The following is an 18,325-nucleotide window of genomic DNA, read 5'->3' as shown; positions in this document are numbered from 1 at the left end:
GTGTTGATTTCAATCCATTTGCAAGTCTACGCTCAGTCTCTTGAGGAATTTGCATCTCTAAGTGTAAACAGACACAGTTGCTATTTGTGATTTTCTTTTGTTCTCCCTCAACATTTTTTTTTTAGAGAGGGAGAAGATTGCTTTAAAAACAAAGGAGGCATGTAAAGTGGAAGAAATCAAATAATTTACAGGTACATAGAAGAAGACTAACTGGTTGGATCATCATGCTCTTCTTTCTCTTCTGTCGAGAATGTGGAAGACAATTCTAGGATGACATTTTAGTAAAAAATCTTTAGGTTATTGATTTTTTGCACTTGTTAGCAGCATTTTCGTCTGATATTTGTACTAATCAAATGATATTGAGGGTTTTATTAATGGCAGGAGTTGTGGCGTTTTTTCCTTCTCTGCATTTATCAGGATGTTTTATGATAGCTTATTTACCTATCAGTCTTTCCATTGGTCTATAAGCTCCTTGAGGACAGAGATTGTGTCTTACTAGGTTTAGGTACCCTCACCATGTAGCAAGGTTCCTTTCAAGTAAGAGATACTCATTTAACATAGATTGAGAGACTGGTGGAAGAAGCCATATCTTAGTTATTGATAAGATTAGTCTTCACACCTGGCTGTTGTTTTTGTTCTACAGGTACTTGGGAATCCAGTATTCAGAGGTCAAAATGACTTTGTTAGTTATATTTCACACTTCCTCTTGGGCTGGGATTGAGTAAATGTTCTAGTTAAGGAGTGACTCTCAAATCTTGATTTTACAGTCAGGTCACAATGGTGCTTTAACATGAAGTTATATTTTTAGTTTAGACTTAGTTTAATTTTATTCACATTGACCTTAAATGTTTCCTTTTAACTAAAATTACAGTACATTCCAGTTTATCAAATGATGTTTTCACTCTAATACTATGAGGCTATATTTAGAGTTGTCTTAAATCTACGAAAAGGAAAAATGAAGTGACCTGTTATCCTATCTTCCATCTCAGGAATTCCTGCTCATATTGACACACATTCTGCGTTTGAGGATGAGATCGTTTCTCTCAGTTTGGGGTCAGAGGTAAATATTCAAACATTTTTATTAGCTATCAACAAATGCCTTACCTTATACAATGCCCTTTTCATAGGATTTCTCACATTTCTTAATCCAAGTGAATTAAGATTTAAAAATGAAATGTAAAGGCACCATTAACAGTTTCATTTCTTACAGACTGTGAAATTATCACAGTCTCTTCTTTTAGGTGTCCAAAGTTTTATCTATCAGTTCATCAGATGCCAGGAAAAGTCCTGTAAGTTAATTTTTACATTTTACTTTTAGAAGTTAAATAAAATCCAGACTTCCATTTTGCAATAATTTACTGTAGCAGCATTACCATCTAGTGGCTAAAGATAGTAGCTGCAGGCTAGAGATGAAAGAAACAAAACTAAAATGTAAGTGTCTGGAATTGTGATAAACTTTTTCACGTATAGTATATGATTCAGTCCCTTCAACAACTTTGAGTAGTAGAGGGTAATGTCCTTATCTTTACAAATGAATAATAAGAGGTTCATGTTTATTCATTGACTTGTTTTTAATAGTTGTACTTTATTTGAACTGCTAAAGAAGCTATCAAAAGTCTGATTTAAAGCAATCCTTGCAAACTGCAGATAGAATTTTAGATAGAAATCAACTTAAAAGCTTTTGTACAGCAAAGGAAACCATAAGCAAAACGAAAAGACAACCTCAGAATGGGAGGAAATATTTGCAAATGAAGCAACGGACAAAGGATTAATCTCCAAAATATACAAACAGTTCATGCAGCTCAATATAAAAAAAAAACAACCCAATTAAAAAATGGGCAGAAGACCTAAATAGACATTTCACCAAAGAAGACACACAGATGGCCAAGAGGCACTTGAAAAGATGCTCAACATCTCTAATTATTAGAGAAATGCAAATCAAGACTACAATGAGGTATCACCTTACACTGGTTAGAATGGCCATCATCAAAAAATCTACAAGCAATAAATGCTGGAGAGGGTGTGGAGAAAAGGGAATCCTTTTGCACTGTTGGTGGGAATGTAAACCATACAGCCACTGTGGAGAACAGTATGGAGGTTCCTTAAAAAACTAAAAACAGAACTACCATATGATCCAGCAATCCCACTACTGGGCATATACCCTGAGAAAACCATAATTGAAATGGACACATGTACCCCATTGTTCATTGCAGCACTGTTTATAGTAGCTAGGACATGGAAACAACCAAAATGTCCAATGACATTTCGAGATGTGATACGTATGTACAATGGAATATTATTCAGCCATAAAAAGGAATGAAATTGGGTAATTTGCAGAGATGTGGATGGACCTAGAGTCTGTCATACAGAGTGAAGTAAGCCAGAAAGGGAAAAACAAATATTGTATATTAACACATATATGTAGAATCTAGAAAAACGGTACAGATGAACCTATTTGCAGGGCAGGAATAGAGATGTAGACATAGAGAACGGACATGTGTTCATGGGGGGGAGGGGAACGTGGGAAGAATTGGGAGATAAGGTTTGACATAAATACACTACCATGTGTAAAATAGATAGCTAGTGGGAACCTGCTGTATAGCTCAAGGAGCTCAGCTCGGTGTTCTGTGATGACCTAGATGGGTGGGATGGGGGTGGTGGGAGGGAGGTCCAAGAGGGAGGAGAGGACTCAGTGGTTAACAGTCTGCCTGCCAATGCAGGGGACATGGGTTCGAGCCCTGGTCTGGGAAGATCCCACATGCTGCGGAGCAGCTGGGCCCGTGTGCCACAACTATTGAGGCTGTGTGCTGCAACTACTGAAGCCTGTGCGCCTAGAGCCCATGCTCCGCAACAGGAGAAGCCACTGCAATGAGAAGCCCGTGTACTGCAACAAATAATAGCCCCCGTTTGCTGCAACTAGAGAAAGCCCACGCACAGCAACGAAGACCCAATGCAGCCAAAAATAAATAAATTTTATTTTAAAAAAAGAGAGAGGAGATATAGATATACATATAGCTGATTCACTTCATTGTACAGCAGAAACTAACACAACACTGTAAAGCAATTATACTCCAATTAAAAAAAAAGAAATCAGAATTTCAGATCTGTAAGCATCTTTAAAATATGAGGTTGTTTCAAAATCTGATCTTGTTGCTGGATGCAAATACTGTTTACTAGTATTTGTTTGCATTTGCTTAGTTCTTATCACTAACTATAGTGCTTTGGCTTTTTAACTTTTGCTGAGCTTGTGTGATTATGTTGATAATGTGACTACAGAGCTAGTGTATTTGATAAGACAACCATCTTATCAACTACATGTGTGGATTCTTATTAAGTGCTTTCAAAAATAATGAGGACAGGAAGCGAAAAGAGCTCTTCTCTGACTGGTTTATTTTAATTTTACCTCTTATCCTGGCTTGTAGCTTTAGGGGACCAGTAAAGAACATCTTTGTTTTTTCCTTCTGTGTAACCAATTGAGAAATGAAATGAAAGATAAATGAATATCAGACTGTCAACTTAACTACTGAGAAAACATGGAAGATCATGGCTTTGGATCTGTAGCCAAGTGGACTTATTAATAATTCACCTATGAATTAGACATACTGTCCTTTACACTGGTACAACTGGAGACTTTTCCTATAGAGGCAGAGGCTGCCCCTATAACAGAGGACATGAGGAAGCATAAATTAGATTCTGCAAACCAGCGGGATTTGAGAAGGAGAGAGGAAAGGGCTCATCCAAGCAGGTTTGGCTCCAGGCTAACCAATCAGCTGAGGTGCCTTCTCTCCTGGGGAGTTGGAAGTTAAGGAATGGAGAAGAGCGAGGTTTGTTCTTATTACTTTCACTCCTATAGAGATTCTCTCCATTCCTAGGGAAATATAAAAAATGGGGCCTAAGTGTTCCTCCAACACCCTAAAAGTTCATTATATAGTTGTTTTTTTCTGATGTGGACCAGTTTTAAAGTCTTTATTGAATTTGTGACAATATTGCTTCTGTTTTATATTTTCGTTTTTTGGCCACGAGGCATGTGGGATCTTAGCTCCCCCTGACCAGGGATCGAACCCGCACCCCCTGCACTGGAAGGTGAAGTCTTAACCACTGGACCACCAGGGAAGTCCCATTATATAGTTTTTATTTTTTTAACAGACCTTTATCGGGGTATAATTGCTTCACAGTACTGTGTTAGTTTCTGTTGTACAACAAAGTGAGTCAACCATATGCATACATATATCCCCATATCCCTTCCCTCTTGAGCCTCCCTTCCACCCTCCCTATCTCATGTCTCTGGGTCATTGCGAAGCACCTACCTGATGTCCCTGTGCTATGCTGCTGCTTCCCAGTAGCTATTTACATTTGGTAGTATATACATGTCGACGCTACTCTCACTTCGCCCCAGCTTTCCCCTCCCCTCCCCCATGTCCTCAAGTCCATTCTCTATGTCTACGTATTTATTCCTGCCTTGCCACTAGGTTCATTAGTACCATTTTTTTTTCCTTTAGATTCCACATATATGTGTTATCATACGGTATTTGTTTTTCTCTTTCTGACTTGCTTCACTCTGTATGACAGACTCTAGGTCCATCCACCTCACTACAAATAACTCAATTTTGTTTCTTTTTATGGCTGAGTAATATTCCATTGTATATATGTGCCACATGTTCTTTATCCATTCATCTGTCAATGGACAGTTAGGTTGGTTACATGTCCTGGCTATTGTAAATAGTGCCACAATGAACATTGTGGTGCATGTCTCTTTTTGCATTATGGTTTTCTCAGGGTATATGCTCAGTAGTGGGATTGCTGGGTCATATGGTAGTTCTATATTTAGTTTTTTAAGAAACTTCCATACTGTTCTCCATAGTGGCTGTATCAGTTTACATTCCCACCAACAGTGGAGGAGGCTTCACTTTTCACCACACCCTTTCCACCATTTATTGTTTCTAGAGTTTTTGATAATGGCCATTGTGACTGGTGTGAGGTGATACCTCATTGTAGTCTTGATTTGCATTTCTCTAATAATTAGTGATGTTGAGCATCTTTTCATGTGCCTCTTGGCCATCTGTATGTCTTCTTTGGTGAGATGTCTATTTAGGTCTTTCACCCATTTTTTAATTGAATTGTTTGTTTTTTTGATATTGAGCTCCATGAACTGTTTGTATATTTTGGAGATTAATCCTTTGTCCATTGGTTCATTTGCAAATATTTCCTCCCATTCTGAGGGTTGTCTTTTCGTCTTGTTTATGGTTACCTTTCCTGTGCAAAAGCTTTTAAGTTTCATTAGGTCCCATTTGTTTATTCTTGTTTTTATTTACATTTCTCTAGGAGGTGGGTCAAAAAAGATCTTGCTGTGATTTATGTCATAGAGTGTTCTACCTATATTTTCCTCTAAGAGTTTTATAGTGTCTGGTCTTACATTTAGGTCTTTAATCCATTTTGAGTTTATTTTTGTGTATGGTGTTGGGGAGTGTTCTAATTTCATTCTTTTACATGTAGCTGTCCAGTTTTCCTGGCACTTATTGAAGAGGCTATCTTTTCTGCACTGTATGTTCTTGCCTCCTTTATTCATGAATTAGGTGACCAAATGTGCGTGGGTTTATCTCTGGGCTGTCTATCCTTTACCATTGATCTATATTTCTGTTTTTGTGCCAGTACCATACTGTCTTGATTACTGTGGCTTTGTAGTATAGTTTGAAATCAGGAGCTTGATTCCTCCAACTCCATTTTTCTTTGTCGGGGTCTTTTGTGTCCATATGAATTGTAAAATTTTTTGTTCTAATTCTGTGAAGAATGCCCTTGGTAGTTTGGTAGGGATTGCATTGAATCTGTAGATTGCTTTGGGTAGTATTGTCATTTTCACAATATTGATTCTTCCATTCCAAGAACATGGTGTATTTCTCCATCTATTTATGTCATCTTTGATTTCTTTCATCATGTGTTATAGTTTTCTCAGTAAAAGTCTTTTGCCTCCTTAGGTAGGTTTATTCCTAGGTATTTTATTCTTTTTGTTGTGATGGTAAATGGGAGTGTTTCCTTAATTTATATTTTTGATTTTTTTGTTGTTAGTGTATAGGAATGCCAGAGATTTCTGTGCATTAATTTTGTATCCTGAAACCTTACCAATTTTGTTGATTAGTTCTAGTAGTTTTCTGGTTGCATCTTTAGGACTCTCTATGTATAGTATCATATCATCTCCAAACAGTGACAGTTTTGCTTCTTCTTTCCAATTTGTATTCCTTTTATTTCTTTTTCTTCTCTGATTGCCATGGCTAGGACTTCCAAAACTATGTTGAATAAGAGTGGTGAGAGTGGACATCCTTGTCTTGTTGCTGATCTTAGTGGAACTGCTTTCAGTTTTTCACCATTGCTTATGCTGTTTGCTGTGGATTGGTCATATATGGCCTTTATTATGTTGAGGTAGGTACCCTCTATGCCCATTTTCTGGAGAGTTTTTATCATAAATGTGTGTTGAATTTTGTCAAAAGCTTTTCTGCATCTATTGAGATGATCATACGGTTTTTATTCCTTAATTTGTTAATATGGTGTATCACATTGCTTGATTTGTATATATTGAAGAATCCTTGCATCCATGGGATAAATCCTGCTTGATCATGGTGTATGATCCTTTTATTATGTTGTTGGATTCTGTTTGCTAGTATTTTGTTCAAGATTTCTGCATCTATGTTCATCAGTGATATTGATCTATAATTTTCTTTTTTTGTGATATCTTTTTCTGGTTTTGGTATCAGGGTGATGGTGGCTTCATATAATGAATTTCGGAGTGTTCCTCTCTCTGCAATTTTTTGGAAGAGTTTGAGAAGGATGGGTGTTAGCTCTTATCTAAATGTTTGATGGAATTCGCCTTTGAAGCCATCTGGTCTTGGACTTTTGTTTGTTGGAAAAATTTTAATTATGGTTTCAATATCATTACTTGTGATAAGTCTGTTTATATTTTCTAATTCTTCCTGGTTCAGTCTTGGAAAATTGTACCTTTCCAAGAATTTGTCCATTTCTTCGTGGTTGTCCATTTTATTGGCGTATAGTTGTTTGTAGTAGTCTCTTATAATCCTTTGTATTTCTATGGTGTCAAATGTGATTTCTCCTTTTTCATTTCTAATTTTATTGATTTGTGTCCTCTCCCTTTTTTTCTTGATGAGTCTGGCTTTATCAATGTTGTTTATCTTCTCAAAGAACCAGCTTTTAGTGTTATTGAACTTTGCTATTGTTTTCTTCATTTCTATTTCGTTTATTTCTGCTCTGATCTTTATGATTTCTTTCCATCTACTGCCTTTGGGTTTTCTTTGTTCTTCTTTCTCTAGTTGCTTTAGGTGTAGAGTGAGAGTGTTTATTTGAGATTTTTCTTGTTTCTTGAGGTGAGATTGAATTGCTATAAACTTCCCTCTTAGAACTGATTTTGCTGTGTCCCAAAGGTTTTGGGTTGTTGTGTTTTTGTTGTCATTTGTTTCTATGTATTTTTTAATTTCTTCTTTGATTTCTTCAGTGATCTCTTGGTTATTTAGTAGTGCACTGTTTAACCTCCATGTATTTATGTTTTTTACAGTTTTTTTCCTGTAATCGATTTCCAATCTTATAACGTTGTGGACAGAAAAGATGCTGCATACGATTTCAATTTTCTTAAATTTTCAGAGGCTTGATTTGTGTCCCAAGATGGGATCTATCCTGGAGAATGTTCCATGTGCACTTGAGAAGCAAGTGTATTCTGCCACTTTTGGGTGGAATGTTCTATAAATATCAATTAAATCTATCTGGTATATTGTGTCATTTAAAGCTTGTGTTTCCTTATTTATTTTATGTTTGGATGATCTGTCCATTGGTGTAAGTGGGGTGTTAAAGTCCCCCACTATTATTGTGTTACTGTCTATTTCCCCTTTCATGGTTGTTAGCATTTGCTTTATGTATTGAGGTGCTCCTATGTTGGGTGCATAAAGAGTTACAATTGTTACATCTTCTTTTTTAGATTAATCTCTTGATCATTATGTAGTGTCCTTCCTTATCTCTTGTAACAGTCTTTATTTTATAGTCTATTTTATCTGATACGAGTATTGCTACTCCAGCTTTCTTTTGATTTCCATTTGCATGGAATATCTTTTTCCATCCCTTCACTTTCAGTCTTTATGTGTCCCTAGGTCTGAAGTGGGTCTCTTGTAGACAGCGTATATGGGTCTTGTTTTTGTATCCATTCAGCCAGTCTGTGTCTTTTTTGGGGGGCCTTTAATCTATTTACATTGAAGGTTATTGATATGGAAGTTCCTATTACCATTTTCTTAATTGTTTTGGGCTTGTTTTTGTGGGTCCTTTTCTTCTCTTGTGTTTCCCGCCTAGAGAAGTTTCTATAGCATTTGTTGTAAAGCTGGTTTGGTGGTGCTGAATTCTCTTAGCTTTTGCTTTTCTGAAAAGCTTTTGACTTCTCCATCGAATCTGAATGAGATCCTTGCTGGGTAGAGTAGTCTTGGTTGTAGGTTTTTCTCTTTCATCACTTTAAGTATATCCTGCCACTCCTTTCTGGCCTGCAGAGTTTATGCTGAAAAATCTGCTGATAACCTTATTGGGATTCCTTTGCATGTTATGTATTGTTTTTCCCTTGCTGCTTTTAATATTTTTTCTTTAAATTTAATTTTTCTTAGTTTGATTAATATGTGTCTTGGTGTGTTTCTCCTAGGGTTTATCCTGTATGGACTCTCTGTGCTTCCTGGACTTGGGTGACTATTTCCTTTCCCATGTTAAGGAAGTTTTCGACTATAATCTCTTCAAATATTTTCTCAGACCCTTTCTTTTTCTCTTCTTCTGGGAACCTATAAGTTGAATTTTGGTGCATTTAGTGTTGTCCCAGAGGTCTCTGAGATTGTCTTCAATTTTTTTCATTCTTTTTTCTTTATTCTGCTCCTTGGCAGTTATTTCCACCATTTTGTCTTCCAGCTCACTTATTCGTTCTTCTACCTCAGTTATTCTGTTATTGATTCCATCTAGTGTATTTTTCATTTCAGTTTTTTGTTGTTCATCTCTGTTTTATTGTCCTTTAATTCTTCTAGATCTTTGTTAAACATTCTTGTATTTTCTCAATCCGTGTCTCCATTCTATTTCAGAGATTCTAGATCATGTTTACTATCATTACTCTGAATTCCTTTTCAGGTAGATTGCCTATTTCCTCTTCATTTATTTGGTCTTGTAGGTTTTTACCTTGCCCCTTCATCTGTGACATATTGTTTTGCTCTCTCATTTTTTTTTCCTTTTTTTAATGAGTGTGATTGTGTTCCTGTCTTCCTAGTTGTTTGGCCTGTGGCTTCTAACACTGCAGTTTGTAGGCTGTTGGGTAGAGCTGGGTCTTGGTGCTAAGGTGAGGACCTCCGGGAGACCTCACTCTGATGAATATTCCCTGGGGTCTGAGGTTCTCTGTTAGTCCAGTGGTTTGGACTCAGAGCTCCCACTGCAGGAGCTTTGGCCCGACCCCTGGCTCATGAACCAAGATCCTGCAAGTTCTGCGGGATGGTAAAAAAAAGGAAGAGAAAAGGTGGGAAAAGCCTTGGCTGTGGAGGGTGGGGCCGAAGCAGGGGTGATGTTTGGGCAGTGGGTGGGCCTATGTTTAGGACCAACAGGGCTGGGAAAGGCTGTGGTGGGGTGGGGGGTGGGGCTTAAGCTCAACAGAACAGAAGGGGCTCAGGAGTGCCTCCTGCCCCTGGTGTCAGAGGGTGGGGGACCCTGCCCTGGGAGCCCAGCAGGCTTCCTGGGCTTGAGTGGGCGGGGCAAACGCCCTCCACTCCTCTCCTGCTCCTCCGGTCCTGGAGGTCCCTTTCCACCTGCCTCTGCTGATCTCCCCGGCCTCCCTCATATGCCCCCAGGGCCCATGAAGCCTGGAGGGGGCTTTGGAGGGCGGGGGACTGGCCTGGGAGGTCAGCAGGCTCCCCATGCCCAAGTGGGAGGGGCAAATGCCCTCTGCTCCTTTCCTGCTCCTCTGGTCCTGAGGGCTCCTTCTGCCTGCCTATCCTTCTCTCCCGGCTTCCCTCCTACTCCCCCAGGACCAACCCAGCCTGGAGGGGACCTCTGAGGGCGTAGGACCCGGCCTGAGAACCGGGCAGACTTCCCCAGCCAATGTGGTAGGGGAAATGCTGGGCCCACTCCCCCCTGATCCGAGCCCCTGAGGGTCCCTCCAGGCGTGGGAACCCCTCTCCCCTCTCAGCCACCCCTCAGCGGTGCCGGTCCTGTCCAAACTCCGCTTCTCCCCGCCTCAGTTCCCCCACATCCTACCATCCTCCTTGGGTGTTAGGCTCCCCGAGCAGAGTCCGGCAGGCGCCCCAGTTATGGGGAGACGTGAACTCTGCATCTTCCCACACCGCCATCTTGACTCTGCCCCCCTCTATAGTTTTTAATTAAAACTGGTAAAGAGGGGAAAACTTACCTCGAGTTGCACTGAAAATCTGCTGTAATTGTTTTCTCCATTTGGTGTCTCTGGAAGCATATACTTTTTTTTTCCAGTTTTTTTAAAAAAATTGAAGTATAATTGACTTACAGTATTATATTAGTTTCAGGTGTACAGGATAGAAATTTGATATTTTTATACGTTGTAAGAGGATTACCACGATAAGCCTAGTTGCCATATGTTGCGATACAGAATATAGTCAATAATATTGTAATGCTGTACATTATATCCCCGTGACCAATTTATTTTGTAAGTTTGGGAGTTTGTACCTCCTAATCTCCCTAACCTATTTCACTCATCCTTCCATCGTCCTCCCCATTGGAACCACCAGTTCTCTGTATCTGAGTCTGCTTCTGTTTTGTTATGTTTTTTTTAGATTCCACATGTAAGTGAGATCATAACATCTTACAGAAAAAACCGGAACGAACTTTTTTGGGCAACCCAATGTTTGTCTTTCTTGTCTGACTTATTTCACTTAGCATAATACACTCTAGGTTCATCCCTGTTGTCGCAAATGGCAAAATTTCCTCCTTTTTTATGGCTGAATAATGTGTGTGTGTGTGTGTATCTCACATTTTCTTCATCCATTAATGGACATTTAGGTTGCTTCCATGTCTTGGCTGTTGTAAATAATGCACATGAGGGAGCACATATCTTTTCAAGTTAGTGTTTATTCCTTTGAATAAATACCCGTAAGTGGAATTGTTGGATCATATAGTAGTTCTATTTTTAATTTTTTGAGGAACTTTCATACTGTTTTCCTTAGTGGCTGAACCAATTTACATTCCTACCAACAGCATGCAAGGTTGCATTTTTCCCATATCCATGCCAACACTTGTTATTTCTTTTTGATAATCGCCATTCTGACAGATGTGAGGTGATACCTCATTGTGTAGCAATCACCTATTCTATGCTAGGCCTGAGGTAGGTACTATAGTAAGTTTTTCCTCATGAGGAATAGCCAGGTCCTCAGGAATAGATATACATACAACTACTATTGTTCTTGTTGTGCTAGCTGTCTTATTTGGGTTATCTGTGTATATGAATCTGGTGATTTATTTTGCTTAAGGAGGAAAGCCCAGGACATAAATAAATGGAATTTAGGAAGCCTTCTCTCCAAAAATGTATGATACACCACCTATATTTTCAAATAAATTATTTATGATGAACTTATTCATTTATTCACCCCAAAATATTTGTGGAATATAATCTACTAGACAGAATCTAACAAGTAAATGAGGATAAAATCCAAAAAATTTTTATTTAAGCTAAAATGTTTCATTACCTATGTAGCCTTATCATGTACAAAGGAAAACTTAATTTTACTGAGGTGGTTTGTGACTGATCTTGCTTTGAGAGTCCTTAATTGGATGGTGGTGGATTTCACTTCACAGTACCTGCAAACAAATGAAGCCACAGTGTGATAAATGAGAGCTGATAGCAAGTGGTCTCAGTGCAAACACATAAGCATGATCATATTATCTCATAGGTGTTTAAGCTATTGAATATTCAGTGATGGCTAAAGTGCCTCTAATTGGGCATCTGTTCATTTTCAAGCTTATTTTTCTGTTATGCAATGTATATTTTGCTCTCTTTTATGGCATTTGGCAATGTGCTTAGACCATTAAACTAAAAGATGCCTTTTCTTTTAATTTTACATTCCTCTTGAGCTCAGCCATATAAAACCATTGAAAAATCATCTGTATTTGGGGCTGAAGAGGAAGAGAGGGCAGAATCTATTATTCAGCTGTTGAGACCTAGTTTTGTAAGGTAGAGTTGTGTTTGAAAGGTGGAATTTGCTGACGTTGTGCTCTAGAGTAGATTTGTTTGTGGTGTTTTCTTTTAAACTTTTAATCGGATCTAATTTTGCTTGTTTCACATAGGCAATACTGTAGACAAGTTCCCAGGTATGTCCCCTAAATGTATTCATGGTATCTGATCAACTAGGAAAGTTTTCACGCTAGAAACATGAAATGATGCTCAGCTTCTTACACGCTCTCTCAGAAGCAGTGAGAAATAAGTTCCTTGGGCCCCAATGGTATTTAGCTGCTGCATCTACTACTTGCAGATCACTGTTATATGCCGTAAGGTACCATCTCAACTTCATGTATGAGATCTTTTTCCCCCTCTTGATAAGACTATTAAGGCCTGTACTTTAGAAAATTGCTTCTGACTGTAGGACAAGGGAGCAGAGCTCGTTTTCTTTCTTTAGTCATTTTTACATGGGAGGTCCTATGTGCTGTGTGTTGATTCCAGAGTGTGTTGTTACTGCCATTGTCTCCTTCCTTTGAGTTTCACAAGACTTGGTAATCTTGAGATTCCAGTTTTCAAAGAATTTAGCAAATGAATTCATGGCTCCTAGTGTTGGGAAACTGGTTTGTTGTGGTCCTTGATTTTAACTTTTCTTAAAGGATGGAAACTAAGCAGACTTATGTAGTATAGGTAGGAGATTTAAAGGTCACTGACAGCAGCTGTTGGTCTCCAACATATCCTAGGCAAAATTCCTATTAATTCCTCTGCTTTGGAAAAATATGGTATACCACAAGCTTCTCTTTCAGCTACTTTTCAGCTTAGGAAAGTATACTTCTGGGAGTGTCATCTTTTGTAGAAGGACAAAAAGTTATATTTGTTTTACTAAAAATGTTCAGGGTTGCTCTTCTCCCTCACAATGAACTAATTATCTCATGATATGGTGGGATTCTATATTTATGAATCCAGGGAACGTATGTTAACAGACATTTTTGATATTGTTGTATTTCTTCCTTTGTAAGTAGTTTGTAGCTTCAGTCTTGTATCCTTGCAGTTGTGTCTGTCTCCCTTTTTCCTCTTCTCCTTTCTCACGTGTCCAAACATGGCAGACATGGCCATGATGAGGTATGTGGAATCACTTGTTTGCTGTTTAAAATAAAAAGCAAACTTACTTCATTTTGTTACTGAACCAAACTTGGGTCTGCTTGCCCGCATGCAGTAAAGCCAATCTACTGACACTGGATTGTGGTGAGGGAAAGGGCAGCATTTATTGTAAAGGTGCCAATACAAGGAGGATGGGTGGCTCATGCTCTAAAACCCTAAAGTCTCCGAAGGGTTTCAGAAAAGTTTTTTTAAAGGCAAGGTGAGGGAGGGGTGTCCCAGGATATGTGATCAGCTTCTGCACAGTTCTCTGATTGATTGATGGTGATCAATCCTTAGGTGCCAGATGGTTTGGAGGCTACGTGCTCATAATCATTAAGTAATTTCTTCCTTTGGTGGTGGTTTTAGCATGTAAAAAACTCAGGAAATATGCGTCAGATACTATTATCTTGGTACTTCAGAGAGGAGCTAAGACAGACGATATGGGGGAGGGGTCTGTCCCAGGAAGACCCCATAGGGTCCTGCTCAGTTACAGGTGGGTCCAGTTAGGGCAACTTAGATTTGGCAGGCTATGGGAAACAGGTGGACTTCTTTCTAGTCTGCTAAATTCTCAGGTATGAAATATTTTCTCCAGCTAAATATAGTCACTTCTGTCCTCTCAGCTTTCATCGTTCTGTATAAATCACACATCATTCTTTACCTCTTATTGTCTCTTGTTGATATACCCTCAAGGGTTTCAAAAGATTAAAGGTCTCAGCCTATTTTTAACCAATAAGGATCAGGATTAAGTTTGTCTTCTTTCTCAGAAGTGTTCCCAGTAGCAATATGTTTTTTCATTTTCCTGTTTAGCCAACATGGAGGAGATCTGTTTCATGTACTTTCTGTTATGCATCTTATCTTTTTTTTCTTTTCTTTTTTTTTATTGGCTGTGCCATGCGGCATGTAGGATCTTAGTTCCCCGACCAGAGATTGAACCTGTGCCCCCTGCATTGGGAGCCCGGAGTCCTAACCACTGTACCGCCAGGGAAGTCCCTGCATCTTATCTTTATTTGAGTAAATACTTGAGTGATAGCTGTGTCTGAGTTTTTTTTTCTGTTGTATTTTGGTTGTGTTAAAGGTTTTATAAGATCAGAATGTCTAGGATTTTTTGTTTGTTTGCTTTGAACTGAACATTACCCTCAGTCATGCCCCATTGTTGGAGGAGAAGGGAGTGTGAGAGAATGGTCATGTCCCAGGTCTTGGGTGAATTCCTGGGATGAGCTACCAAGTGAGGATTCTTGGCTTCACGTAGGAAAGAATTCTAGGGCGAGCCATAGTAAATGAAAGTTTGTTTAGAGAGAGACACATTCCATAGACAGAATGTAGTCAGTCTCAGAAGGTGAGACTGGGGTCCCAGGCTGTGGGGGTGGTTAGTTTTTATGGGCTGGGTAATTACATATGCTAACGAGTGGGAGGAATATTCTAACTGTTTTGGAGAAGGGATGGAGATTTCCAGGAACTGGGCCACAGCCCACTTTTTGGCCTTTTGTGGTCAGCCTGGGAACCATCATTGTGCCTATGGGTGTGTCATTTAGCATGCTAATGTGTTACAATAAGCTAATGCATTATAATAAGGCTCAAGGTCTACTGGAAGTCAAATCTTCTGCCATCTTGGGCCTAATTAGGCGGATTAGTTTTTATTGTATCCTCAATGGCTGTGTCATTCTTTTAATGATTGTGCCCTGCCCCCTTCCCTCCTGTCTTACCATGAGCTTGCTGGGAACTTGATCTTTATTGACTCTGCCATCTCAGAAAATAAAGAATATAGGTAAAGCCAAAAAGAATAATTGGAAAAAGCTCCTGTGGAACAAAGCTGTCACAGGGCAGAATGATTCAGCAGTTGCTGGCAAGCACTATTTATTGTGAGTCCTTAGTGAATTTTTGAAAAAAATCTTTTTTTTTTTTTGGCCTTTAACAAGCATTATATATTTTTAAAATTTATTTATTTATTTATTTTTGGCTGTGTTGCGCATAGGCTTTCTCTAGTTGCAGTGAGTGAGGACTACTCTTCATTGCGGTGCATGGGCTTCTCATTTTGGTGGCTTCTCTTGTTGCAGAGCGTGGGCTCTAGGCATGTGGGCTTCAGTAGTTGTGGCACGTGGGCTCAGTAGTTGTGGCTCACGGGCTCTAGAGCACAGGCTCAGTAGTTGTGGTGCACAGGCTTAGCTGCTCCACGGCATGTGGGATCTTCCCGGACTGGGGATCGAACCCATGGCCCCTGCATTGGCAGGCAGATTCTTAACCATTGCGCCACCAGGGAAGTCCCACAAGCATTATATTTCAGATACAGATACTGTGATGATATTGATAATACTTTATTTTTATGATGGAATATTTTAAGGAAAATTTGATTTTCATAGAAAATGTACATTTAATTTTATAAATAAGAGTCATTTCCTTAAATTCACAAAAACTTCCCAGAGAGGGGAGAGGGTCTGGAAATGGAGTTAATAATTAATCATGCCTACATGAGGAAGCCTCCATAAAAATCCCAGTAGTATAGAGAGATTCCAGGTTGATGAACACGTGGAGGTGCTGGGAGAGTGGTGTGCCCAGAGAGGGCATGGATGTTCTGTACTCCTTACCTTGTCCTATACACCTCTTGCATCTGATGTTCATCTGTATGCTTTATCATATCCTTTTATAATAAACTGATAAACAGTAAGTAAACTGTCTTCCTGAGTTCTGTGAGCTTCTCTAGTAAATCAATAATCATCAATTATAATCATTAATAAGTATTCTGTACATTTTCTAACATAATTCCCATAACATTTGGATTATTTGGTAGTGTATTTTTCTTCCTTGAAACTTGGCTTTTATATTTCAGCACAAATGTTTCCACATTAATTAGTGTCATGTTTGTATTTGTCTTGTCAGTTCTAATCATTTGTTTAAACTGAGATTTCCCTATTTTAAAATCATTACTCTGTTGATAGGAGGGGATGTGTTTGAATTTCACAAATATATATGTATTTTGTATTTTTAAAACATGTGGAATATTAATTAGCCAGAAACTGTAATCTCTAGGTGGGCAGAGAATATGTCTCTTATTCACCATTGGAGTCTTTGATGCCTCACACAGTGATTAATAAATATTTGTCTAATGAATGAGTTATAGTCTAGTCTCTCAGAATATTTTCCCATCAAGAGTTTTCACCCAGACAGTTTTCATTCCTTTAAGCCACAACTGATCATCTCTAATAATGTAATTAATAAATACGCTATTATTTTTTCTTATGTGTGGACCTTAGTGTCTATTCAGAAAATTGAAGCCTATATATAATGGCTTAAAAATGGGCCACAGTGGGGTTTTCTCCCCTTTTCCTAACATTTTATTATGAAAATTTTCACACCGAAAAGTTAGTATTATACAGTAAATCCCTATACTCACCACCTGATGCTACAGTTAACATTTTAATATGCTTGCTTTATTAAATATCTGTTCATCTAACCACCCTCTGTCTGTCAGTCCATCTTTTATTTATACGTTTCAGGGAAGTTTCATTTCACACCCAAAACTTCAGAATTTATCTACAGTGTTTATAAAATAGAATGCTTTTGGAGTATGACTATTTGAAATTATATGTCATCATTTGGAACAGATAATTGTTTGGAAAATTAAATTCTATCATCTTACTTTATTTTCCATACTTAGATTGGAATGGCAGATGAGAAGGGGAAAAAACCAGCTTAGATCTGTATAATTTTGTATAGTTTACAAAGAATTTTCATGTGTATTATCTAATTTGATCCAATATTATTATTAATAATAGTAGGTAACAGTTACTGAATGCTTTCTTTGATGCCAGGTACTGTGCCAAGTTTACCTTTAATGAAGGTACTATGCTAAATTATATTATCCCACTGATATTTGGTTGTCATATTTATTTTTCAGATGGATTGATTTGTTCATTTAAATATTTTTTAGCCCTGTCACACGCCTTTTTAAAATTCACATTTGTTAGCTGCTGCTACGTTTAGACTGAAGTCATCAGTGTTTGGGTTCCTGAGCACAAAAACATTTTCTCGGCTGTTGTACCTTTATATGTTGCTATTTATAATATTTGATCATAATTTAGGAAGAATTGCTGAAAATCCTCCTGTGTTCTTTGTTTATCTCTTGTAAATCAGTCTCTAAAATCCAAAATGTTGCATGACTTTAAAGACAAATGGATTATATGAGAATCTGCATCTAATAGTTACTTCCCCTTATATTATGAATTATTAATATTTCTATGAATAATAATAGTGTTTTTTGTATTTATGTTGTACCAGATACTGTAATTTATATCCACTTAACAATCCTGTAAGAGTTGAGGAAGCGGGACACAGAAGGGTTAAATGACTTGTCCTGAATCATATGGCCAGTAAATGAAAAATCCAGGATATGAATGTTTCAGCTCCTAAGTCCTTGTGTTTGACCACTACCCTAGTGTTTTGCATAGTATATGTGTGTTCCTCAGACCATCCGCATCATAATTTCCTTAGAAATTATGTTAGAATTATGTTAGAAGTGCAGATTCCTGAGCCTCATGATACATCTACTGAGTCTCTCTGTGGATTAAATATGTTTTTTAGTCATTCATTTGATTCTTATGTACACTAAAGTTTGAGAACCTCTGTGCTATGCCATCCTATAAGCATTACCATGTTTTAATCTCTATTAGCCTAGAAGGATAGCCAGAATCATTCTTATTCTTGGAGTACATGACATTTTGGATTGATCTTTATGCTTTTGTCTTTACTTCAAGATTGTCATGGATTTTAAGCACCCAGGTGGTGTCACAGTGCCTGTTATGCTGCCTTGTAGGAGTTTGCTGGTGATGACAGGAGAATCTAGATACCTTTGGACCCATGGGTATGTACTGAAATGACCTTGATGACAGGATACCTTTTGCTTTGTGGGAGTTCTCATTCTTTTCTTCCTGAGCCACCAGAACCATGCTCCAGGCTTGCACATTGAGGCTTCTGGGTTTAAAACCCCAGGGACATCTATGGCTTTTT

General features: G+C 38.3%; 1 protein-coding gene across 4 annotated transcripts in view; it reads left to right on the top strand.

Annotated features, from left to right (window-relative positions):
* Window positions 1–18,325, top strand: part of ALKBH8 (alkB homolog 8, tRNA methyltransferase) — a 74,328-nt gene that overhangs the window by 16,388 nt on the left and 39,615 nt on the right. For all 4 annotated transcript variants that reach the window (XM_033413414.2, XM_004284013.3, XM_049714089.1 and 1 more), the window contains 2 exons: window positions 990–1,060; window positions 18,073–18,179. In XM_033413414.2, the coding sequence (XP_033269305.2) occupies window positions 990–1,060; window positions 18,073–18,179 (178 nt within the window). The remainder of the gene's footprint in view (window positions 1–989; window positions 1,061–18,072; window positions 18,180–18,325) is intronic.

This window comes from Orcinus orca, chromosome 8 (genome assembly GCF_937001465.1).
Source record: "Orcinus orca chromosome 8, mOrcOrc1.1, whole genome shotgun sequence".
Taxonomy (NCBI): domain Eukaryota; kingdom Metazoa; phylum Chordata; class Mammalia; order Artiodactyla; family Delphinidae; genus Orcinus; species Orcinus orca.
The sequence above is the reverse complement of the archived record's forward strand: the minus strand, read 5'-3'. Positions and strand labels throughout refer to the sequence as shown.